Genomic DNA, 20,925 nt, shown 5'->3' with positions numbered 1-20,925 from the left:
AGTGGTCCTCAAGATGTTGCTGAACTGCAACTGCTATCATTTCTGAGCACTGGCCACAGCTGGCTAGGACTGAGGGCAGCTGTAGTTCACCACCATTTGGAGGGTGTCTTAAGTTACCAATAGGGGACAGGGACTAATTCATATAATTGATTTAATGCAGGTTTCTTGCTTGCAATTATATCAAGAAAACCACCCCTTGCCCGTCTGTGAACATCTAACTATCTGGAATTTCAAAACTCTGCCCCTAGGAAAGCTCATCTCTTTTCTAACACAAAAACTAAAGCTGCCAGTATTTAACAATCCCAAGATTTCTAGTATCAGCAAACAGTTCCTTGCATGTTCTGTTTACACAGCATCATACAACATGGCACCGTGCCAGACCCACAAGTAAGCCCATGCAATACAGACAGGAGGTGTGTAGGCCAGAATGCTCAATGAGGACTTTTTCATTACATAAAGCAGCCCTACTTGTACGGAGAACTTAAGATCTACGTATTTGAATTCTGGTAAACAGGAAATGGGGTGTGTGTGTGTGAGAGAGAGAGAGAGAGAGAGAGAGAGAGAGAGAGATTGAGAGAGAGAGCTGTGTCTAAACTAGGTCTGGTAACCTTTTCTTCTAATAGGCCAGTGCACTTATTCCTAAAATAACTGAAGGCAACACCGCCCACAGCACCTGAGCATGTACTTTGCACACGATTTTTTATTACATTGAATCCACACAGGCAGTTAGAACAAGTTGTACCCTAATTAGCCTTTCCCTTGAATCTTACAGCAATGTACAGACATATGCACCAATTAAAGCTGCTTAAAACTGCGCTGATGTGGCAATTAATCTATTGCACCTCATATTGCTTTGCTGCAGAAAGAGAAGTAACCCTCTTATTTTCTTGTCCGCCACATTTTCTTTCCTGTTCCCCGCGTGCTGTTTTGTTTTTTAAAGATACTTAACATTGCAGGCCTCTCCATGTCTACGCATAAGTAAGATCCACTGAGTTTGATGGGACTTACTCTCAGGTAAGGGCATCTAGGATTTCAGCCAGTCACTTCCCTTATACTGGATGCCTTGGTACTGCTTTCTATCTCTCTAGTATAACAGGCATACTGTGTAAATAGCTATCTTAATTATCTGTAGGAAAGGGTTTACAGTTTGTCTTGTGCAAGCAGTGCTGTCATCAGAGGCCCACACAAAATAACCTGAACACACTGAATGTGCTCTGATAATGGTGGTGGTCTCTGAGCTATTGCTGGGAGTCACTTGCTGTGGGGCAGATGCCAACAAGGGGTAGAGGCAGGATCCTCTCTCCCCCCCCTCAATGGGCTACCAGGAAAGGGCAGGTAGATTCTGCCTTAACTGGTCACTTGCAGAGAGCTTTTCAAATTAGGCAATGTGCACAGATTACCCCCTGCTGCCATAAAGCAACAGAAAACTCACTTGTGCATTTTAGTCATCAGTTTCCCTACTACGGAGTGGCAACAAGGGTACTGCAGCATGGAATTGGGTCAAATATGGTATCAGGGCCAAAGTAAACATTTGCTTAAACACATATCATCTTTGGTCCCGTATAGGTGGCATCTGAATTAGGACAAATATTATGCAGGGCTATCTGGTTTATCGTATTTTGTTTTCCAGTTACCCTGTATGCACATACAGTGGTACCTCGGGTTACATACGCTTCAGATTACATACACTTCAGGTTACAGACTCCGCTAACCCAGAAATAGTACTTCAGGTTAAGAACTTTGCTTCAGGATGAGAACAGAAATCGTGCTCCCGTGGCGCAGCAGCAGCAGCAGGAGGCCCCATTAGCTGAAGTGGTGCTTCAGGTTAAGAACAGTTTCAGGTTAAGAACGGACCTCGGAACGAATTAAGTACTTAACCCGAGGTACCACTGTATATTCAAACCTATCATAGCAGCATCCAAACACATGATAAAAGCATAGCTTGAAACCATGTGTGAAGTAGCCGTAAACTGCTTACCAAAAAGCTCACTGTTAAATTGACAATGGACTCAGTGAGCTGGTTCACATGTAAATGGTGAACTGGCTGCTCATTGTGCCAACCCCCTCCTCTGTGTGTTGCACCAGAAAGCAGGAAGGGGGACCCAGAATGTTGTGAATTGCCCTGATTATTCTGAGAACCTCTCTGAGATCTATGGGTATAGGGTAGTATACAAATTTAACAGCAACACCAGCAGCAGCAGCTTAGCACTGCATGATAACTGGATAGTGAGACCAGCAAATCTAGCTGTTCTGTTACTATCGACATTCTTTATTTTCAAAGCTGCTCAAATACTTAAGAAATATTGAGAACAAAATGCCCACGCTTTCTAAAAGTTTGAAGAGAAAGGTATTCCAGATCTCAACATATTTGACTTAAACGTGTTTTGTTTTGTTTTAAAAAAGCCACACACACAAACACACATCATATATGCCCAAATCCTGAAGGAATATAATCTTGAGCCCAGTACAATAAATTGGAACCACATTTAATCCTACTTTCCTCCAGTAACATTATAGTTTCCTTACACTATAAACACACACTACCTCAACATTTGGGCTCTCTGCCCTCCCCACCCCCAGTGTGCTGTAATCTTGCCAGCAGACAAGCTTTGCTTTTAATAAGTTGATCTGCCAACTTAAACAGCAGTCTCCTAAGGCAATCAAATAATGAAACACATGCGCAAGTGCTTGCATGTAATCTGTCAGAGGTTTACTCACCCCGACACAAATGGTTTCCTCAATATTAGCTGTTATATAAATGTACATTCACAACCCTTAGGTACTCAAAAAGCACACATATGTTCCATCAATCTCTCATTTACCACTCTTCCTTCTCCTCTTCGTTCCTTCCCCTCTTCATTTTTTTGAAGTTTCATGATTTAGCAGAGAGAGAAAGAGATAGAAAAGTCAAAGTACAGAACCTTGTACAGAATCTGTACATAGACAGGAATCCAAAGAGAAATAAGACTTCTATCAAAAAAGGCAACAGATGACGTCAATAGGGGCTGGTAGACAGAGGGAGGCAACTGTTCCGCCATGAGCTCCCCAGCTGTTGTTCCCCTCTGTTGCCACAGGGTCTGTTCTGGGGCCTCTAACTCTGGTGCAGTGGAAGATGTTACCCTTCACCAGCGCTAAAATGAGATTCAATTGACAGTCCACTTGGGTTCAGAATGTGGGCTGGGGGTGAGGAATTACTTTGTGCTTCACCTCAGGCAGCAAAATGTCTTGGGCGGTTTCTTACTGTTAAGAACTGATTTGTTGCTTTGTCTCTTCTTCCCTTAGAAACCAAAATAGTGAAATAAATAAATAAAACCTTAATTTGCTGTTTGTTTCTGTGGAAGAAATTTCCCATACTGAAGAAACAAGCTGTTCCAACTTTAGAAGAGTTCTTCCACAGTAAGTGTGCGGTGAGAAAAATATAAAACAGTCCCTCAAGTTCTTCACAGGTTAAGAGGGGATATAATCCATTCCAGCCCCTTGCTACATGTACCAGTATAATACTGTATAGGCATCTGCAAATGCACATTTACTGTCTGTATATGTGTATTTATTTGCTGGTCTGGGCCTTTAAAGTCCTACATGTCCTAGTATTTAAAGGGCTGCTTTCACCCATAGAAACCTGCTCACTAATTTCTTGGTGCTCTTGTCTAAGCAAGTAGCTTCTGGAGAGAGGACCTCTTCCATGATAGCACCCAAATTATAGAACTCCCAAGAAATATTTGGCTTATGCTTTCTTAGGTGCTGATGCCTTCTGTGTTTGTCCAAGCCTCCAATGGCTTTTACTGATGTTTCAGACTTATTTACTGCTTTGGTCTAGCTTTCACTACTGATCTCACAGTTTTATTTCCTGGTCTAATTTTGCTGTTTAGTGTGGTGGATGTGTTCTTATGATACTGTATTGTTAAAAATGTAAGCTAGCTTGCAGCTGTTTGGTAAAAGGCAAAATATGAATAACATCAATAAAATGTTTTATGCATTTGCAGAATCAAATTCTGAAGTAATTCAAATTTTTCCTTCAACCACATGAAATCATTCAGAGGTGATTCCACGTGACATTTCTCTACTCATGGAAACTGCCAAGCGCATAAAGCTGCTTTCACATGAGTTAAATGTGCACAAGTTGTGATCCTACTGTCAGGAGCTCATCCTACACTCGAGTAGGACCTTGGTAGAGACACAAACCCAACTGGCATGTTATCTCCCTCCTGGTCATTCATTCGGGAGCTTCAAAAGCTTTCTTCAGCCCGAACATCACAGTGACCGATGCCAACAGACACCGGCACACTTAGGGATCCGTAGAGTCTTCACAGCTTGCGTAACAGACCTCAGCAACTCAGCATTTTGGCTAATCTACTTTATTTACATACAAACACACACACAGCACTGCAACCTGGCTCCCTCTCTCTCTAGCATCAGGCAGAAAAAAAAAAGGACAATAGTCCCACTTCATGGAACACAGTAACACAAACATCCTATCTCCATCACTTCCCACTCTGTGGAGTCAAAACGTACACCGTCATGTGATAGACAAAAATCCCATGACAGTAATCATGGAGCAGGAATTCTAACACCTACTGCATTCTAACAGTGTTCCTAGATGGAATCTCCCAAAGGTTTGGGATAAACTTTTGTTTTAGATACAGCAAAGTACTTCTTCGTGCACCACATAGTCAAACTCGGGAATGTGTTCTCCCGGGAAGCAGTGATGGCTGCCAGGTTGGATGGCTTTAAGCAAATTCATGGAGAAGAGCTCTTTCAATGGCTACTAGCCATGATGGCTGTGCTCTTTGTCCACTGTTGGAGGCAGAAATACTTCCAAATACTAGTTGCTAGAAATCAGGAAGGTGGAGGTGGAGGTGGAGTGTTTCTTGTGCTGATATTCTGCTCCCTGGTTTCCTACAGCTATCTGGTTGGCCACTGTGAGAACAGGTGTTGGACTGAATGGGCCATTGGCCTGATCCCGAAGGCTGTTCTTATGGCTATAGTGCAACCCCACAGTACTTTCTCAGACAAGATTCCCAGGTTAAACAGGCAATCCCGGATAATCTTCGTTGGTCTGATCCTATTTTCACTCACGTTAATGAGGGATTTGGCTGACGACCTTGGTAGGAGGAAGATGACAGCTTGCTCTTTCCTGTCTTACTCTGAACAAATACGGAATATTTGAGAACAAAAAGAAAGTTAAACACACCCTTAGCAAAAAGAAATTTAAAATGCCGTTTTTAAAGCATTTCAGCGGTAGTTATTTACGAAAAAGATAATTCAACCTCGCAGATTAAAAGGGGCAACATGTGCTTTTATTCTGTCCTGATACAAACAGTCAATGAGAAATGCTGAACGTCAGGCAAATAGCACAGACTTAAAAAAAAGTTAATTGGTTCCTTCTCTTACCTAAATATAATTTAAAAAACCTCTAGTTGTGAGTTTTGGAGGAAACATCTGGAGAAAACCCTAGACCAGCCTATAACTGTCTTCCCCCTCTGGTGCTTGTGGGGAGAGTTGCGCCAACGTATGATGGCAAAAATGCTCAAACATCATAGATATTTACACTATCAATTTGGGTCTTTTTTTTTTTTTTACTTCAGTCATTCAAATGGTGGGCATTTAACTTTAACAAACAGCTTATGAAGGAACCTTAATTATGGCCAAGCTCACAAAAGTTACGAACTTGTCTCCCGCTTCATAAAAAAGGGGGGGGGAGTGCCATCTCTCCTAAATTGCAAAATCTTCCCTGCCTGGAGGCAATTCTTCATCACCAGAGGCAAATAGAAAAGTGGCTATTTACAAATCTGGGAGCTGCCAAGAGGTAGACAGGGTGGAGGCATTAAGGAGAGCATGCCAGTAACCGCTGAGAAGTGATGATGGGACCCTGAGTGTCTCAGTCAGCACTATGCAAGCATATAGTTGTCAATCACCTAGCATTCTCCAGTGATGCCAGCAATACACACTGTGGGTTCCTAGCAGTTGCACACTTACATAGTGCTGACTGAGCATCCCCTGAAGTGACCTCCACCTGATTGTTAGGCACAAGATCATGCCTTCTCTCTCAAAGTGGCCTGAAGTGCAAACACAATTCTGACCAGCAAACAGCCTTATTTGCTGAAAGCTGTCTGGAGTGGTCAAACTAGTCTGTAACTGTTTTAAACGGGTACATTCACTGCAAGGTGCTTTGAAAAATGAGTGAGGACAACTGTCAGTTTATTAACAACAAGGGGTCTTAAAAAGCCCATGGCATGTGTTGCACCTATTACCATCTCACTGGGTACAGGCCCCAAAATTATTATGCCCCATTAGAATTCATTTCTGGACCACAAATAATTAATATTAAAGATTTTTGTTAGCATCAGCACAAAAATATATCCCAGAGAGGAAACTGCAAAATTACAGAACCGGTGGCAGTTAAGGGTGGTTTTTTAAAAAGCTTGTTTTTTCCTTTCTTTTTTTACCATCACTTTGCAGCATCAGTGCACTTGAGGAGGCCCCTTCCTGGATGAACAGAGGTCCTTTAAAATCTAGATATCTGATTTAAAAACAAGTAGCTCTTGTTATGTACCATTGTATGACTGAATATGCATTCCTCAACACTTTCTCCTACTAACAAGCAAGACTCTGAAGCCCATAGAGAGGTCAAGTCTCAGAACTGGATTATGCTAGGAAAAGCCCTCAATAATGCTTTTCATAAAAATGCTTAGGCAGGCTAATTATCAGCTAAATTATTCCGGATTTGGAACAGCCGACTGGATTTGAATTGGCAAGAACTCTAAATCTGTTCTATAGTCCATGTTCAAAAGCTTAAAATCAAACAGCAACCATTTCTGAAGCTTCTCTCTCTCAAGAGAAGAAGTAATAATAATTTATAAAGCAAAGAATAGCCTCCCCCCCCCCTTTAAAGAAAAGACATGTACTCATGTTTGCTGTGGCATTCTGTGGCAATAAATTCCATAATTATTGAGAGAAGTTTAGCTTACTTTTATTTGTCCTGAATTTGTGACTGATCAATTCCACTGTACACTCTTATGTTCTAGTGTTTGGAGAGAGAGTATTTTCTCTCTCTCATAATTCTCTCCACACTTTTCATAATGATGAGTTATCTTCTTCCTTTGCCCCCTAAACTCAGCAGCTGGAACTTCTCAAGCCTTCCTTCATAGGTGATGGTCCACATACATCCCTTCATTCTTTTCTCTCTCTCTCACACACACACAATCGGTTTTCTTGCTATACAATCAGCAGGTGCTGTCAGTGAGCTTTTTGCTATGAGCCAAGGATCTCATGAACAATTTCAACCAACTTGAACACCATCAGCATCTATGTGCAATCAGGAACTTTTGTCTCATGATGCACTACTTTGCATGTGCTTAGGCTGAAGTTGATATGAAGCTGCACAGCCATAATGTCTAGAAATATCTCTTTGCTGTCTGCTTTAGTGTTGGGTTAAAAGCATGAGCAGACCCCAGTTTAAATATTAGCTCAGCCACAAACTTGCTAAGTGGCCTTCAGTACAGTTTCTCAAGTCTTAGCATCTCTTCTCATCTGTAGTATGTGGAAGAATAATATTGGCCTGCCTTGTTGGATTTTGGTTGTTGCAAGGACTGCTAAGATTAAGTATTCAAGTGACTGTTTAAAACTGAAGATTTACAGCCTGATACACAACACTGACAGGAAGCTCTTAATCCATTCCTGGCCCTGTCTGGAATTCACATGTTGTCATTGCTCGCTCACAGTTGAGACCAGGATGCAAGCCCCACTTCTCTGAGTATCAGTTTCTCTTTCAACAAAAGACAAAAGCACATGTATGGGGATAGCTCTGAGCTGTAGTAATCAGCACCCTGCTTTCTTACACAAAGGAAGAGCAGTCATTCATTCACTTGGGGAGTCCAGTTCTATGTCTCTTGCTGCTGGTGAGCGAAGAGTCTTCTCCTTGCTCCAGCAAGCTTAATCAGACTGCTAAACCCCTCAGTACTGTTCTCACTACTAACCGTTACAGCAAGGCATGCAAGTAAAAAGAGAGAGACCAGTTTTGACTATGAATTACATGAGCCACAGATGCAAGATAATGAGTTGGGTTTTGCTGCATTTACAGTGCAGGGCAATTATGACTAAATCTCTGCTTGTAACAGAAAGCAATCGCAGTGGCGCAAACTGTGCCGTTCACCTGCTCACCATTCATCATGAGATGTCCTATGATGTTCAGTTTAGCAGGCAAGCAGCTGTGTGAGCTTCTGTACTCACTGCGGCAGTGATTACTTTTGCCTCCAGTGACTTGCACTTTGAGAAAGCAGCATTGTGGGGTTTGCAGCTGGGAGACTCAGATTCAAGAACTGTCTGAGGGCCCACTCTGGGTTTATCCTGAGAAATGCAGTTACAGCGCCATAGATAATAGCGAGTGCAGCGGAGGGACAATCGGCAGAAGATCAGTAAGTTGAAGGGGTCAGTTCCCACCCACCTGCTTATTCTTCTCTGTAAACACTGCCCCCTGTATTGGGATGGTGAAGGATTTCCTGCCTTTGCATTGTGAAGGAAAGCTCACGTTCCCATATACAGTGGTACCTCGGGTTAAGTACTTAATTCGTTCCGGAGGTCCGTTCTTAACCTGAAACTGTTCTTAACCTGAAGCACCACTTTAGCTAATGGGGCCTCCTGCTGCCTCCACACCGCCAGAGCACAATTTCTGTTCTCACCCTGAAGCAAAGTTCTTAACCTGAAGCACTATTTCTGGGTTAGCGGAGTCTGTAACCTGAAGTGTATGTAACCTGAAGCGTATGTAATCCGAGGTACCACTGTAATGTCTACCTTGGCTCCTTAAGCCACATTATAACTTCAAGGGAGGCACAGCAAAATCACATCCCTGTGTAAAACACAGCTAAATTTTACTACAAATCTCTAAACATTTTAGGCTTATCTAAGCTTGGCTCCTCCTCTATTCCTCATTCCATTTCATTCTAAGATCAGCCATGACTAGCCTCCTAATATTTATATGTGATACATTCAGTGATGGGGGTGGAAATTTTTCCACTACTATATTTTTTCGTGGAAATTTTCCCATTTCTAAAATGCATATGCCAGAAAATTGATTAGTAACACAATGAAAGCATACTATACTATGCAATACTAGTCAAATTACACAGCTCCTGAACTGTATTGTTTCAAGTGAGTCATTCCTAAACACGCATGCATATACTGTGGTACCTTGGTTTTCGAAGTTAATCTGTTCTGGGAGTCTGTTCGACTCCTGAAACTGTTCAAAAACCAAGGTGTAGCTTCTGATTGGCTGCAGGAGCTTCCTGCACTCAAGCGGAAACAGTGTCAGATGTTCGGCTTCCTAAAAACATTCGCAAACTGGAACACTTACTTCCGGGTTTGCGGCATTCGGGAGCCGATTTGTTCGACAACTAAGCCGTTCAAGAACCAAGGTACCACTGTATAACAAAGCTAAACACACTGATTTTAAGCATGCTAAAATTGGCCTAACAAGTTTTTGGTCCCTTCATTCCTTTCCTTAGCCAGTTTTTTGAGTTGTGTGTTAAAATATTTACAAGCATTCAGAGAAGAATAATTTCCCAGTAAAGCTTTGAACGAAGCATTTAGTCAACACTAAGGCTGTCATTCTATTAACATGTGCTGTTGAGCATAAGGTCAATGGGACTTATTTCTGAGCAGACATATACTGCAGTGCAGGTGTGGTTTACTGACTTTTCAGAAATCAACCACACAGTTCAATTCAAATACTTCTTGGGGGGGGGGGGACTGTGATATGTATGCAGCGTATTAAATCCCAATGTTGCACTGTGCTTTTAGAGTTTTGTTTGCTAAATAAATGCAAGTCAAACAAACATGCTAACCAACTCCAATCTATTCAGGACATCAGAAAGTTTGCTGGAACCTCTATTCATTGGATCCGTTCAGACAACAAAAAGGCACAGACAGAAGAGCTCTTGGTCTCTGTCGCAGCTGTGGAATTCCCCTCCCCTTGGGAGCAAGCCAAAAAAACTAAGCATATTTTTAAGAAGCACTGTAAGACCTTTGTCTAGGCTGGCTTCTGGGGTCAGGGTTTAGTCAACATAAGTTTTTTTTAAAAAAATGAAATTAAAATATGTTGTGTTTTATTTGATTTTATGCATTGTTATATAGTGCGCTTTGTTATAGGGCAGGATGAGAATTTAAAGAATTAGGACATGGCATTTGAATCTTTCTGTTTTGAAATAAAAATTAAAAGCTGGCTGGATTTAATAAGGCAAAGCCAACCACTCCTTCAGTACTGTCAGTATAATGCCACAGACTGCATAAGCCATAACCACTGTTAAATACTTAAAGTGCAACACAAATGCCCTTTTCATTCCAGGCTATTAAAATAAGGTAATTCCTCAGATTTCAGCCTTCAGACTGATTTCATGGTAATTCATCATGGACACAAGATTTTAAGCAAGATACACATGCAGAAAGTTTTATGGCCAGCTGCGCTGCAGACATCTGCGTTCTTTCACAAGAAACTGTGTATCTGTAAATGGCATTAAGAAAAGGTTTAAGGGGGCATGGTGGTACAGAATTAATCATTTCTTGGCAAGAAATTAGCAGCTGCAAATGACCACGTTTTGCAAAAAAACCAAGTCTTCCTTTATAAACAAACCCCAAGTGAAAGACTGCTAAACCTATAGACTGTGTCAGCAATGCGCATTACTACCAATTAAGAATATCCTTCAATTTTTTATTAGAAGTTGGGTGGGATGGGGGTTTGGGGCTGGTATGCAATTGTCTATTTTAACACAAGCAAGTGGCCCTAAAAGTAGACAAGACGACAGGTTCTGGCTTTCTTTTAATTTTAGCAGGAGTTATAATCAGATACACTACTAGCCTGGAACCATTAGATACAATATTTAAATAAGATGTTTGTCTTGGTTGGGTGGGGGACACACACACAAAGACTGGATTCCATTTTGTTACTTTCAATCCATCAATTACTTGTGTTAAATATTTTTGGGACTATGAGTATTTACCAGCAGATGGAGTCAAACAGCAGTCAGAGAAGCTCTGTGGCATTGAGGGGGGGGGAGTGCTTTAGCCTTTTAAAAATAAATAAATCAGTTGTTCAAATGTAACACCAAAAATATGCCAAGCAAACTGATAATTTCATCCCTTTTGTGTGTATATTACTTAAGATTAATAGCTACCTAGAAGTCCTTTGATAAATCAGCCATTTAGCCCTTAAAAACAACAACTAGTGAACAGAAACTTCCTAAACAGGTAGACATTTTAGGAGGCATATTGAAATGTCAATCCATTTTTCAACAGTATTAATGTAAAAGTTGTTCAGAAGGTGTGTTACCATGTCCATCTATATCAGAGTTTCCCAAACTTGGGTCTCTTATCTGTTTTTGGACTAAAACTCCCTAGCTAGCAGGACCCACCCACCCTGTGGAACAGCCCTCCCATCACATGTCAAGGAGGTGAGTATCTATCGAACCTTTAGAAGTCATCTGAAGGCAACCCTGTATAGGGAAGCCTATTAATGTGTGAAGTTTTATTGTCTTTTTATGCGTGCTAGAAGTCACCCAGAGTGGCTGGGGCAACCCAGTCAGATGGGCAGGGTATAACAACAACAACAACAACAACAACAACAACAACAACAACAACAACAACAACAACAACAACAAAAATTGTAATAATTCCTTCCCCTTTTCTTCTTCTCCTTAGGAATAAAACAGCCATACATATTTGTCTGTATGTACACATACATACATACACACACACACACACATGCATCCACACACCCTTCTTCATTGTGGAGTTCAGAATTGTTAGCATGAATACATTAGCCCTCTTTAGGGATTAACAGTGTCTAACTATACAGAGGCTGCAGGGTTCAGGAAATCAGCCCCACGTCCCTCCAACCTGACATTCCTGCATTTATAGAGTTGAATGGGCTTATTATCCCACTTCAGATCTTCCTGCTCAATGTGGGAAGGCGCGGGGTGAAGGGGTGGAGCCAACATGTACATCTTTGTGCCTCCTACACAGGTATTCAGAACACCTGAAGAGAACTATTATCTCCGTGGGCAAACATGTAGATATAGCCCATTCTTGGATTTCCTGCACATGTGCAAGTCCATGATGTACAAGTTCATGATGGGATACCAACTTCTCAGCTACTTTGTTTGATTGCTATTTTAGAGTACAGGGATCAAGATACATATTGAAATGTGAGTTAGGGCAGGAGGTTACTTGTAAATGTCACATGTTTTAAAAGCACCTGGCCTTGCAATATATTTCATGGATATACCAACATGTTTGGGGAAACCAAGAATTCCCCACTATCCTGGCTTTAGACAACTGCCTCCCACAGAAGTATCTGTACAAATATTGAAGAGACTTCATATATTATTTCACATCTTTGTAAATAATGCAATAAACTTTTGAAACATTTTCTTTCTGGGTCTGAAAAACAGCAGTAGAGATTTTTCCAAGCTGAGATATTGTCACTTATCTTTTCAGAAGCTTTATTTCAGGAGTAAACAATCAACCCCACCTGCTTTGGTGGGGAATCAGACCAGTAGATTGCAATGCCTCTTAAAAGAAATACAAATATGCTGTAGAATAGGATGCTGTTTCACAGCGTTGAACTGTCAATTTTCAATATTTTACTATCAGTAAAGACTCCTGATATTGTTTATTTGTACAAGTAGCCTCTCTCCCTTGAGGAAGATGTCCCTAGGGATTATCTGAATTCTTCTGCAGGGTGCTCATAATTGCATTTCCCTCTCTGTGCAATTCCCAACAAAAGACAGAATATACATAAAGACCATGCTGTTCAGCTTTGTCGAATGTTGTCAAACGGAGAGGTGAAACTCACAAAGATATGTCCTCCCCTTCACCGCTATGTCTCTCCTTCTCCCCCCAAGGTTATTTTGGAAACTTTTTACCTTTGAAAATATATTTCTAATATTAATTGGTAGGGCAACCACCATACCCAAAAATGATTGTGTGTGTGTGTGTGTGTGTGTGTGTAAACACATCAAATAACCAATAAACGTCTTAAAGGCTATACAGATTATTATTTTTTTGGCAGGAGGAGTAATAGAAGTGCCCTCCATCTTGCAACCATATGATTATACCAGCACTGATACTCACACAAATGTTAGTGGAGTAGAATAAGCACAAGGGGGGGGGGGGCTGGAAAGGGAAACATACTTTGGGAGGTATCCAACAAAAATTTGCTCAGAATGGATGCATTGAAACGAACAGGATTAGGTTAGGTCCATTAATTTCAATGGGCCCCCTCTGAGCAAAACTTAAAGACCATCCATACTTCTCCAATCACTCCAATTCTCTCCTCTCCCCCCCCCCCAGTAATGACCAAGTATAAACAGCACGGTCTACAAAATTTCAAGGGGATGTTCCTGAATTTCATCCATAAGTGATGGCTATTTGGTTACCAGAGCAGTGTGACAGCCGGTTCCTGTTGGCTAAATTCCTTATGGCTCCAATCTGAAAAGAGAAACCACACCATGTGGGCGAGTAATGTGGTTTCTTCCAAGACCAGCATCCCTGGAAGAAATGATACTGGTGTTTGACATAACCACATGATATGGTTTCCCCATATCACATAATTCCTCTTTCTAGATATGACAATAACAGAAAGAGTTCTAAACATGGGGAAGCAACAGCACCCATCATTAAGATAATGTTAAATTGGCCCTTACTGTCAAGATGTACTTACACAAGTACACAAGGTCCCACCCTCAGATAATCACTGGAATTCCCAATAACTATTTTTTATTTTAAAAACGGGGGGTTAGAAAGAGGAATTTCATTTTTCTGCAGTAAGGCTAACCACTATTATTTTTAAAAAGTGTTTTGTGGCATCTTAAAGATTAATGTATTTCTTATGTCACATGCTTTTGGTAAGCAAGTTCCACTTCATCAGATGGGCGAAATGTTATCCTAAATTGCTATATACATGCAAAGGGAAAGGATTGTAAGCAATGAGGTCAAAGGAACATGAAAGGGAAAGTGCAGGCTGATACTTATGTTAAAAGCTTAAATGTACCGGTATGTAGAACCATTCACAAAGCAAAACAGTGCTGAAGATAACAAAGATCCTGGAATGGGTAAGCCAGTTACTAATTTGTTAAGTAATTAGGGTGCTACAAAACTGTTACTTTAACTGCAAAAGGCTGAGACAAAACTGTTGAAAATAATTATTATTTGTCTTCCACAACCCCTTAAGAGTTTCTATGTTATGTAGCCTATGTTATTTAGGCATACATTACCGTATTTTTCGCTCTATAACACACAGATTTTTTCTCCTAAAAAGGAAGGGGAAATGTCTGTGCGTGTTATGCAGCGAATGTGTGGTCCCTGGAGCCGAAAAATGAGGCAAAAATCAAACCGCGCTTCAGGGAGAAGGGAAGCCTGAAGAGAGGAAGTGGCAGCTTTCCTGCATTCTGCCTCAGGGTCTTACTGCCCGCCCTCTCTGTTTCGTTACTGTGTTTGCTCAAACGGAACAAAGAGCAGGGGAAGCCCCTCCCCTCCAGGCAAGAAGAGAGGAAAGCAGAGCGTCCGTCCTTCTATCCTCTCCCTGCTCCGGAGGAACAATGTTTGTGAAGGGAAGAGAGATTACAGGTTCGGCTTAAAATTCTGATTTGACTTCCTGCTTTTTGTTTTTGGAGACACACAGCATTCAAATATGCTTTCTTCCATTTAAAGAGGGGGAGAGAGAGAGAGAGAGAGAGAGAGAGAGAGCGCACACGCTGGCTGGCTTGTGTGGGTGGGTGGGGGGAAACTTTTGCCTTCCTTTCCTCACGTTATAGCCCTCTCCTGCATTCTTAGCCTTCTGTGTTTTTCCTTCCCTCCCCACTTAAAATGTGGTTACAAAGCATGGATCCACATGGATCCTCAGGATCTTTGCATTGGGTCACCCCAAATTCACCATCAGAGCACACAGCATGTCCATGGCTACAGCCTGTCCCCCCCCAAAAAAAAAAAAATCACGCACCCACTGTTGCCTGGGGCTGCAATGGTGCAAAAACATGGTTACAAAGCATGGATCCACATGGATCCTCGGGATCTTTGCATTGGGTCAGCCAAAATTCCCCATCAGAGCACATAGCATGTCCATGACTACAGCCTGTCCCCCCAAAAAAAAATCACGCACCCACTGTTGCCTGGGGCTGCAATGGTGCAAAAACGTGGTTAAAAAGTATGGGTCCACATGGATCCTCAGGATCTTTGCATTGGGTCAGCCAAAATTCACCATCAGAGCACATAGCATGTCCATGGCTACAGCCTGCCCCCCCCCCAAAAAAAAATCACGCACCCACTGTTGCCTGGGGCTGCAATGGTGCAAAAACGTGGTTACAAAGCATGGATCCACAGGGATTCTCAGGATTTTTGCATTGGGTCACCCCAAATTCACCATCAGATCACATGTCTGTGGCCACAGCATGAAGCACAAAAATGATACGTCCACTGTTGCATTCAGAATATTTTTTCCCTTGTTTTCCTCCTCTAAAAACGATGTGCGTGTTATGGTCAGGTGCGTGTTATAGAGCGAAAAATACGGTAAATTGCTTTGGTTAGCATTATATATTTTAAATCCTAGGTTAGCATAGAGAATTAAATTTGAAAAAGAAAACATTTCTGTTAGCTAATTAAAGCTCAGGCTTCCTCAAACATAGTGCACAAATTTCAATCACATCTGTTGATTTCAAGATATGTACGCTCACAAAGACAAAACACTTGTCTGATTAAGGAAAGAGAAGTGTTCCAAGTATTAAGTTACTAAGTCTGATAAACAAAAGCAGAAACCCCAAATAAAGCTTGTTTTGTTTATGGGAACACATGTTAAAAATAGTTTGGGGGAAAGGTACCATGGTGAACATATCAGTGAGAAACCACAACAGAGGTCTAATCTGTAAACCATACAACTATGTTTTCATTTTCAATTTGACTCCAAGTAGTACAGTAAGAAACATCACTCCTCATGTGCTCCCTCTCCTACTGATGGAGCAGTATGAAAAAGTTAAGCCTGGAAAATATGAACTTGACCAAATACAGTCAAGCAAGCTTTACATCAAGTCTCCTTATAGTCAAAATGCACTCTAATGTGCAGAACAATGGTTTATTATCCTGGGAAGGTTCCTGTTGGTTTGCTGCCCACATTCATCTGGACTATATAAAAGATTAACCATTTCATTATCCTGGGAACAGAATTTCCCCTTTTAATAATTTACACTGTGACTCCAGAAGGGGAAAGGCACCAGTGCTGGTATTTAAGCACCCCCCACACCATAGGATCCAAAGACATTTCTTAATATCTAATATGTAAGGGGAGATTATGTTTTCAACATAGAGCTGTAGGCAGCCATATTGTCACTACTTTGTGGAACACTCACACAGTTGTGAATTATTCCCTCTGTTGTTCTAAAAGAGCTCTATTAAACATGCAAGGTGCTTACATTTGCCATGTGTAAGAAAGACAGCAGATAATACCATGTTACATGTTTCCACTTTCTCTTCTACTTTGTGGGTATTCTGCACAACAGAACCTCAGAGGGAAATTCATTTATGCACCTCCTGCTCCCCAGGCAACGTCAAAGGAGATGGATGTACACAGATGCATGTAGCCAGAGCCACCTCTTGCAATTCAATTCCACTCCACTCTGCCACCTTCCCATCAGCAACTACTTTTCTGAATCAAGCTTTAACATTTTACCATTCTGTACTACTTTGGGATTTTGGTGGGCAGGCGGGATTCAGGGGTCCATGAAAGGCGAAGATGACAAACACTGTTACTCAACAAACAAAACGATAAAGATTCATGTTATGTGAATTCATTTAAAGTAACAAAAATGATTTCCTAGTATGTTACTTCTGTTGTCACACACACACATGAGAGCTTGAAGAGAGAACATGAAGGACTAGAAGTCACCAAGACTAAGTGTTGCATCCAACTGGCATCTCTCCAATGATGGAAGACTCTCTGATCCATTGGAACCTTCCATCAGGAGAAGATGAGAGCGAGGCAATTTCCAGTGATTCCCATGCCCCCCTGCAAGCACCAAACCATCACCCATGCTGTTCCAGAGGGTCCTCCCAACTCTCTGGAGCAGATATGGGGGACATGTGAAGCTTTTTGAGGAATGAATGCAAAGTCTAAAAATTTGTGTAGTAGAACAGATGCTTTGCAAGTGTAAGGTACCAGTTTGTTAAATAATTATGGCCAGAAGAGCTGGGAATGACTTCTACAGTTAGAGTACAGTGGTACCTCGGGTTACATACACTTCAGGTTACATACGCTTCAGGTTACAGACTCCGCTAATCCAGAAATAGTGCTTAAGGTTAAGAACTTTGCTTCAGGATGAGAACAGAAATCGTGCTCCAGCAGCGCGGCGGTGGCAGGAGGCCCCATTAGCTAAAGTGGTGCTTCAGGTTAAGAACAGTTTCAGGTTAAGTACAGACCTCCAGAACGAATTAAGTACTTAACTCGAGGTACCACTGTAATGGAAAATGTATCTTTAAAGAAAACTCGTTTGCCGTTAACAGCATTCTTACTGAAGTACCACAGGGTTCTCTGGAACACAGTCTGAAGGCAAGTATGCTGAAGTACTTCCCAAAACCATTATGGTTTTTGCTATTTTATGGTCATGCTGCACCAGGGCAATCAAAATGCAAGGAAAGCATGAACTCTTTTCTAGTCCAAATAGGAAAATGCAGTTGTTACAAAGTGAACATGGTTTAGAAAAATACGAATAATAATAAAAAAAAGCTACCAGTGTTCTGACCAATTTCAATGACTTACCGTTTGCAGTATCCACTTAATATTCCATAGAATAAAGGTTTGGACATTGAACCACAATGAGCAGGGGTGGGGGAGAGTCGCTACTAACCTGGTTGATCATTGTCTGTTCCTACTCTTGCTGGACTTGGTGCCACAGGAAGAGGTCGAACAGGACGAGGCTTTGGAGTTGGGGGACAAATCTTTTTTCTTCCGATATATTCTACGTAAGTTCCTGGGAAGTCCCCCCTTTCTCCAGTAGTTTCGTTATAACCATTCAGCCAACCGATTTCCTCAGGTTTCTCTTCTTCCCCGTCATTGAATCCAAGGGCCACTAAAGTACCTTTATTCACAGTTAAAATATCTCCCAGGTGCAAGTCAATGTCTTCCTCTCGTTCTTTTTTGTAATCATATAAAGCTCTGTACTGGTATCCTTCTGCACTCATTTTGGCAATGGTCTTAACATTCAATTATTTTAGCGAAAAACAGCAACACAGTGCTACTCGGTTTTATTGTATATACAGCGAAAGAAGTTATAAACAGGGGAAGTAACGTGTCAGTTAGAAGGACTGTAACACAAACACATAAGAAGCACCAGAATCTGTGGCTGTACAGCTGAGGCCGTATGTGCGTCTTTTACATTTAATCAGTGAAATTTCAGAAGAGTGGACTTTTATCTATGTATAGACTCCCAGCTAGTTCCTTTTCAGGTCAGCTTGGCACTTATGGGCACAATTTTTCAAGGTGGGCTGAAAATTACTCCTCGCTGCACCTCCTTCTGATGTACTTGCTGGAAAATGTTCACTTTTCTTAAACTTTTTGCGGTGGAGTTCTGCACACATACTTCACCTACGGAGGAAGAAAAAGAATTCAGACATGAAATTAATGTAATTACTCCCATTCTCATTGAAGGCCCTAACTATGGTAAGCTCAGGTTCTAGTGGGAAATGTTTCAGAAACAAGTGTGCTGCCACAGAACAAAAATTATAATGGAAGACCTGACAAAACGGACCTCAAACTAGAACTCCAAGGAGGTACGCCAACCCAGAAAAGAATCTACTTGGCACCAAGGGGAAGCTCTTACACATGCGCCCCTCTTTTCGTAATATAGATAGGGGGTGAGCACTAACAACTTCAGTGCACATACTGAAAACTAGTTTCCAGTGCGCTACGTCTTGTAGTACTGCCTCTACATTGGAAATCAAGTCCAGTCTGGCGGGACAGAGCAAGGTGGAGCAACATTGCTTCCCTGGCTTCTCACTGAGGAGGTCACGTGAGAGGGGCACGCTGTTGTGGAAATAAGTATGATGTGGGCAGAGAGGTGGGGGCATTAGTTTGACAGCCCCCACACCATGCCACCCTCCCCACCATCTCGCCTCTCTCAGTTACCAGCAGCGACCTCTGCATTGGGAAACCAGGTGAGCAGTGCTTCCGCATTCCAATCCAGGGGTTGCTAGAATGGATAGTTCAGTTGGTTGGAGCATGGTGCTGATAATGCCAAGGTTGCAGTTTCGATCCCCCTATGGGACAGCTGCATATTCCTGCCTTGCAGGGGGGTTGGACTAGATGATCCTCAGGGTCCCTTCCAACTCTGTGATTCTATGGGAAGTCCCCTTAATAAGTGCTCATCCTTAATGGCCAAGTCACCCCTGCTCTCTGTTTGGTGCACTTCCACCACCCACCCCTCGCAAATTACTGAATCCCTATTTCATACATATTTTTTTCACAGAGGAGCTTAAATATCAGTATCAAACTTTATTTCGGTCACAGACCAGTATAAGATAAGACATACGGATAAACTGAACACATAAGACTTAAAACAGGTATGGGATAATGATTAGGAAATAAAAGGTGATTATATCATACGTGCTTAAAAAGACAGAAACAGGGGCGAACAGTTAAAAGTCACGATAAGGGAGAGAGCGTGAAGGAGCACAGGTCTTTCATTTTAGGCCAGGTTGGTAGGGCAAACCACCCTTCAACAAATATCCATCATGGCAGAATCTAGTGACTGAGTATGGACAGAGGAGCTTAAGTTCCAAGACAGGAGAAGGCAGGAAAGGTGCTGTAGGGTTCTTATCTTTAAAATCTGCTATAATCCTAGGGGATCAGTGTTCTTCTTCCCACTGGTCTATCTTCTCCAATGCTAAGAGCAAGCATGAGAAAGAGTGAATTAAACTAGGGTGGGTTTAACCCATAGCATCCTCCCAAGCATGCCTTCTTGCTTTGGGGTGGCTCTTTTGAGAAGAAGCACAGCTTGAACACAAATTGATTTTATGCATGAAATCACGTGCCTCCATTTTTTATTCCCTCAGAAACTATACATTTAACAGCAAGGTTACAATTTTTCTATGAAGACTTTAACTTACTCCTTTCACATTTTGATGTGATTTCCCACAGCTTTATGTAACTGTACTGAAGCTAGACCACCTAAGGAGCAGTATTTTGTCAGGCTGGGGGAAGTGGTAAATACTTAAATTAGACCTGGAGCAAAAGACGAGGCTTGAACATTTAAATCATGTTGGTGTGATTACGAAGTTAAAAAAGCAACACACTGCTGTAAAATACTATAAATATACACACTAAACACTAGCTTACAGAAATCCAGAACAGTAGGTGCCTTATAAAGTTTTTATTATTTCACCTGTTATTCATTCTACAGCTATAGAAAAAGCTAAATTCAAATCATAATCTAATTGCTGCATTGCTGTACCAACAAGTGAAAGCATTCACTTAAAACAGTGAAAACCTTTTAAAGCAAAGAATAAAATGTCTTCAGGGGGCTATGTAATTCTAGCAGGTGAGACTATTTACAGGATAATATTTTTTTTATCCTGCCACTCTGCCATTTGCTGCAAAGTATAATGAATAACGGTTAAGTGAAAATTCCAACTGATGGATGAATTCTGCCAAAGCAATTCTCTGGAAAAAAACTCGCTCTATCCCAGTTGCAGTAGGATCACATAACACAGTTTTTGAAAATCTGTATTTCTTGAGGTATGGCTCATAGTAGAATAGACGTGGTACCCAATCCTACATTTTCAAAGTCACAGAAACCGTTTACACCTGACCTAATAATTCTAGGATCAAAACTCCTTCAGTAGAGTTAAGGTTCTTACAAAGTCATTCATGCATCAAAAAGCATGAAAATTATG

General features: G+C 41.5%; 1 protein-coding gene across 1 annotated transcript in view; it reads right to left on the bottom strand.

The window, feature by feature from the left end:
* PIK3R1 (phosphoinositide-3-kinase regulatory subunit 1) overlaps window positions 1–20,925 on the bottom strand; it is a 63,651-nt gene that overhangs the window by 35,532 nt on the left and 7,194 nt on the right. Inside the window, exon 2 of the mRNA XM_082191912.1 lies at window positions 17,883–18,619. Coding sequence (XP_082048038.1) covers window positions 17,883–18,216 — 334 coding nt within the window. The 5' untranslated portion in view covers window positions 18,217–18,619. The remainder of the gene's footprint in view (window positions 1–17,882; window positions 18,620–20,925) is intronic.

The sequence above is a fragment of the Podarcis vaucheri genome, assembly GCF_965113315.1.
Source record: "Podarcis vaucheri genome assembly, chromosome: 11".
Lineage (NCBI taxonomy): Eukaryota > Metazoa > Chordata > Lepidosauria > Squamata > Lacertidae > Podarcis > Podarcis vaucheri.
Note: the sequence above shows the minus strand (reverse complement) of the source record. Positions and strands in the feature narration are given on the sequence as shown.